The 5,347-nt window shown below is 32.7% G+C and overlaps 1 protein-coding gene across 1 annotated transcript; it reads right to left on the bottom strand.

Annotated features, from left to right (window-relative positions):
* Positions 1–340: 340 nt before the first annotated feature.
* On the bottom strand, positions 341–3,974 carry LOC110650193 (uncharacterized). Its single transcript, XM_021805034.2, has 7 exons — positions 3,710–3,974; positions 3,547–3,630; positions 3,369–3,466; positions 2,994–3,289; positions 2,587–2,821; positions 1,323–1,527; positions 341–517 (listed from the first exon to the last, which is right to left on the bottom strand). Exons 1-7 carry the CDS (start codon positions 3,803–3,805, stop codon positions 392–394), a joined length of 1,140 nt encoding a protein of 379 aa, XP_021660726.2. The 5' UTR covers positions 3,806–3,974; the 3' UTR covers positions 341–391.
* Positions 3,975–5,347: the final 1,373 nt, after the last annotated feature.

Raw genomic sequence — 5,347 nt, 5'->3', positions numbered from 1 at the left:
TTTAAAATTAAAATTTTTTAATTAATATAATTAAAAAGGTTTTTTGAATAATAGTTTGAACAATAATACTTACACTTTCTAGTTCGAATTCTCACAAAACAACATAAATATAAATATATAACTATAATATATGGGATTTAGTTACATACATATGCAATAAATTTGTAATTAAATTCATAGATCAAATTTTACTATCATAATTTTTCTCTCCTATTATTTAGAAAAAGAAAATCTTAAAAATTTAGAAGGATTTTTTTTTTTTTCACTTGTGTGTTGAATCTCGCACTGGTGTTACAGATAATCCAGAGGTCAGTTCACTATATCAATGTATAATCATGAATTTGCTCTTAAAAGAAATCTTTGATTTCTTTCTGGAAAGTAATGTTACAGATCATGAGAAAAAACCCAGATGAACAGACTCGTCTAGCGGTTTCTCAAGTTGTACAACAACAGCCTCCTCTGCCACAATCCAGCCACCAGTATTGGATTTTTCTTGATAAGATGGGTTGGAACAACTCTGGAAATAACATTTCAACATGAAAGTTATGCATACAAGTACTTAAAGGTAATAAATACTGAGCATGAGAGTCATGAAAACAAGTAAAGGTAGGTAATCTCAGTAAAACTAGGAAGTAGATTCTCATATCAATCAACTAAAGCATGGACAAGAATATTTCCACAAAAAAAATTCTATGCATACACAATAAACCATTTTTTTCATTCACATTTATCATTTCGTGGTTTTTTGCTATCATACTTTTGAGCATAAGAACAGAACATTATTGATTTCCATGGGCAATAGTCTTGACCACCATCACCACCCCAACCAAAAGAACCCCCTCTCGATTCTCTATTTCCAGTAGCCTCTTCAACCAAGCTTTTAAACTTATCACTAAAATTAAGTGTGATCACCTTAATCTTATTTGCCAAATAAAAATCAACCAATTTGTGCTTGGATAACTACTATCAAATTCTCGAGGAATTTTGATAGAATTTTTATGTGGTAGGCAAATAAGATTATATATATACACACACACACATACACGCACAATCAAAGTGGACGGTAGGACTTTGCTGCTACATCAGAAAATCCAATCAAATCTCAATTGAAATTTAGTAAACATGAACTTACTGAAAAACTAAAATTGAATATGTTTTATGACAAATTAAAATTAAGTGACAATAATGAAATTAGTGATAAAGGGTTAATTAACCCAGATTCATCAATGGCAGCTCATTGCATCAAGCCATTCTAACTACAGCAAAGTTTATCTATATAAGAGCAAAACTGTCATCAGAGCTAACACAAGTTGAAAACTCACCTTGGAGCAAGTAAAAACTATGAGTGTCATCCAGTTCCAATTCTCTAGTGCAGGTTTTTGGCAATCATCAGCAGCATCGTGTAGAAAAAATATTAATGGGGGCATCAGCTGCATCTCGTAATGCCTTGAACCACCACAAAGCTCACATGACCCAGGGTCTCCCAAATCCGGTGTTGCTAGAAGAGGCTTCCCACCATACAAATACCTGAGTAGGCGGGAATGTCAAAGGACCATTTATTTGAGCAACATTAGAATTCCATATAAGGGAGTAGGAAAGAACTGACAAATTTAACTGGCACAGAGATGGTAAAGCAGTCAACTTGACAAACATCTGACTGATTAAGAAAAAAAGCCATTGTAACATTTAATGTTCTGGAACAGTAAAAATGTGCATATACCAAAAAAATGAGTCGTCAGTCTGAAATTGTATTGGAATGAACAACTCTGAAAACCAGAGATGAGCTCAAAACATATACTTTGTATGACTTCAAACTGGAAGCCAAATTCACAAATCTAAAAGCTAGATTAACTATTTCTTTAGTAACTACATGGAGATGAATCAAATATTATTATTATGATAACGAAGATAAAATTTACCAACTGAAGTTGGCTCCACTAGTATCCCCATAGGTTGCAAGTGGAGGTCACAGGTTCAATGCCCAGACCCAAACCCTTTCTCTTCAAACCTTAAAAAGGTAAAACATAGTTGAAGTCTCAAAAGAACTCTCATCCTTGGAAATATGTGTATGACAACAAGAAACCAGCCAACATCCACGAGTTGGAACAGTGAGTTAGACTTGTGCACCAGTGTCTGATATTGGTACATATGTGCAACCAATAACTATATCCAATTTTCCATTATGTTTCGTATCCATACACTTACTTATGTAGAAGTGTTGGACAAAGATATTTCAAGTTATGGTGAAGTTTAAGTAGCATAATTGGGAACTTACAATCATCAAGTCAGTCCCACTACAAAAAGTTTCTTTAGAGCAGGAAAATCTAGGTCAAAATAGCATCCATGCAAGGTTTCTTAACATAAAGCTAGAAAGATCTAGCCAAGTTCTATAGCTTCTAAATTTTGCACCTTGACCAAGCGTGAACAAGGTAGCTCAACCATCTACTCAGTTTTATTTGTTGAAGGAGCCCTCAAGTGGCACCACAGCCACAATGTGAGACCATACTCTGTCCATAACTATAACTGTAAGCTATCACCATCATCAAATTTCTGCAACTCAAGACCTATTTTCCAGAGACTCAATACCTGAAGCATTGCTCCGGGTTAGCATCCAACTTCTTCTTGAACTTGAGGTATGTCCTGTCGGCAGTTAAAGCTTTATCATATTCATAACCTTCATCTCCCCAAGCTTCTTCTTGTTCTTGATGATCATTATCTCTTTGTTTCTCCTTAATGGAAAGAGTGGAATAGTTCAAGCACATTGAAGAAACATCCCTTGAGGATGGTTCTTCCTGAGTATAAACGTAGAAACAAGGAACCACTGCAATTACCAGATAAAAGGAACAAAATGATTAATTACTAACATAATAACCATCAATGAATCGCTTGACAAAAACCATAGGAAGTAGTTAGACAACAATTCGCAAGAATTCAAAAATTCAGAAATAACAAAAGGTTCAATTGCCTTGGTCGAATTAGTAGGAAAATTTTACCTGGTAGCTCCAGGTCAACCGTTCTTATCCTTGGAATTAAAGGGGAAGAATTGACAACAGTCTCAGATTGCTCATTCTTATGCATTTTCTTGGAATGAGAAGCCAAACTTCCAGCTTCAGAAAGTGCTTTACCCAAAGCCTCAAGATCCATGTCCTCATCACTTTCATAATCCAAATCCTCCAGCCAGTCGGTTTTTGAAACTGAAGCAGGAGAAGTCGTCACAGGAACCACATCTTCAGAACTTGTAGATGGGTCTCTTCCATCATCCAGTTTCTGTAGGCGAAGAGCACGCCAGCTGCAAGTCACTAGAAATTTATTTTCTTTCCAAAAGAACAATCAATCAATAGAAGAGACTTTAAACAGAAATTGAAGACCTAAGAGGAGTGCTCCCACATTCTGCCATCACACAACCAAAAACCATGACAAGACGATCTTCAATCTTCAACCTTCCACTAGAGATTGGAGCATAAACCTTTGAAAAAAAAAAAATTAATACCCAAATCATATATTCAAAAAAAGAACAAATAAACAAGAATAAGAATCAGTAAAAACCTGTGCAACAAGACACAGCTTTCTTCCACAGGTACCACAGTTAAGCAGATTGGGAGGTACTGCCTCTAGAGGAAAAGGCCAGTCCTGTAAAAGAACAGCATAAATAACTGAGATAAGAAACGTTCTAGCAAGGAAATGAAATCACCAGGCAGTTAATTCTCACAGGAAGTCCACCAATTTTTGTTGTATAATGATCAGATGGCTCACGATTATCATCGGCCCATGGTCCAGGCATACCAAGTAGACGTCGACCCGTCATCGTCTACTCCACCGTTACAACAGAAACACCAAGTTCCGAGGACGGCGAAGACAAAATACCTGAACCACTCAGGAGGAGTGGAAGCAGGACACTGTGTGTGCGTGTACTTGTGCGCACCGTTTCATCAAAGTCTTACGAAATGAATGAACGAAATTAAAAATTTTCTTTTTTATTATAGAAATGATAAAATATCCCATTAAACTTAAAATAAATAAAAGTTTTATTTAGTGACAATAAAATTATTTTTAAAATTATAAAATTTTAAATTTAAATCAAAACTAAATAAAAAAAAATCTCATATATCACTTTTTTTTTCCTCTCTTTCTCTATCTTCTTCCTTATTTTGTTTAGTATAATTAATTTAAATAAAAATTAATAAAAATTATTTTCACTATTTGAAAACATTTTTTATTTTTAAAAAATTACTTTCATATTTTAAAATTTTAATTATAAAAAAATTTTAATAAAATGATAGATGAAGAATAAGATAAATCGAAGATGGGGATGAATATTTAAAAAAAAAACTAAAAAAAATAATTGTTTAATTTCAATTTTTTAAGAAAATAAAAATAAAGAAGAAACTCAAGAGTTTTTTTCAAATATATTTAATTCATTTTCCTTTGTTTCTTCGAAAATTCTTTTCCATTCAAATGAAATCTTACTAATCATATACTTGAAGCTTGCTAAAACCCCATCCATATTAAAATCAAAGGCTTTTTGATGCAACGATCTGATGTTTCTATCATTTATCACTTCTCTTTTTCCCCACTTCCTATGCTTGGAGATAAATTTGAGAAAATAACAAGAAACTGCAAGATTTTATGTTGAATTGTTAAAAAAGTAGGTGTAACCCTAGCCAGATGGGTTGACCTCATCGGAGTTCTAAAACCTAGGGTGGGCATTCGGTTCAAACTGAATCGAACCGAACCAAATTAAATTAAATTATAAAAATAAATTTTAAAAATCGAATCAAACCGAAATGGATGAAAAATTAAATCGAACCGAATCACTCTATTTCGATTCGATTTTGTTTAAACCAGTAGGTTTGATTTTTTATTGATTTTTTAATTTAAACTTGATTTTCAAGTTATTTAGTCTAATTTTAACTTTGATTTGAACCTAATAACCATTAATCAATGAAATTAAACAATTAATATATATATATATATAATTAAATATAATTCATAAATTTTTCATAAAAATAAATCAATTCAAAAATTGATTCGATTCGATTTAATTTAATTTGACTATATAAATTGCTATTTAATTCAGTTCGGTTTAACCAATTTTTTTCTCTTCAAAACCGAACCGAACTAAAATAACCGAAATTTTTATAATATAAAATCGAACCGAACCAATTAAATTTTAAAATCAAACCGATTGAACCAAATTGACTCGATTAGATTCGATTTTTCAGTTTGAACCGAATTCTATAACCGAATTCTATTCAGCCCTACTAAAACCCACTTAGCTACCACCTTCCCCCACAAAGATTGTAACATAATTAAACCATAAGCTCAAACTTCATAACAAGATTTCACA

The sequence above is a fragment of the Hevea brasiliensis genome, chromosome 7 (genome assembly GCF_030052815.1).
Source record: "Hevea brasiliensis isolate MT/VB/25A 57/8 chromosome 7, ASM3005281v1, whole genome shotgun sequence".
NCBI lineage: Eukaryota > Viridiplantae > Streptophyta > Magnoliopsida > Malpighiales > Euphorbiaceae > Hevea > Hevea brasiliensis.
Note: the sequence above shows the minus strand (reverse complement) of the source record. Positions and strands in the feature narration are given on the sequence as shown.

What these genes read in the sequence shown, in the direction of transcription:
- LOC110650193 (XM_021805034.2), bottom strand. Translation starts at nt 3,805, where the DNA reads ATGACGGGTCGACGTCTACTTGGTATGCCTGGACCATGGGCCGATGAT. An exon ending in CAAAAATTGGTGGACTTCCT is followed by an intron (nt 3,631 to 3,709) that starts GTGAGAATTAAC and finishes GTTCTTTTACAG; the next exon opens with GACTGGCCTTTTCCTCTAGA. An exon ending in TGTGGGAGCACTCCTCTTAG is followed by an intron (nt 3,290 to 3,368) that starts GTCTTCAATTTC and finishes AGTGACTTGCAG; the next exon opens with CTGGCGTGCTCTTCGCCTAC.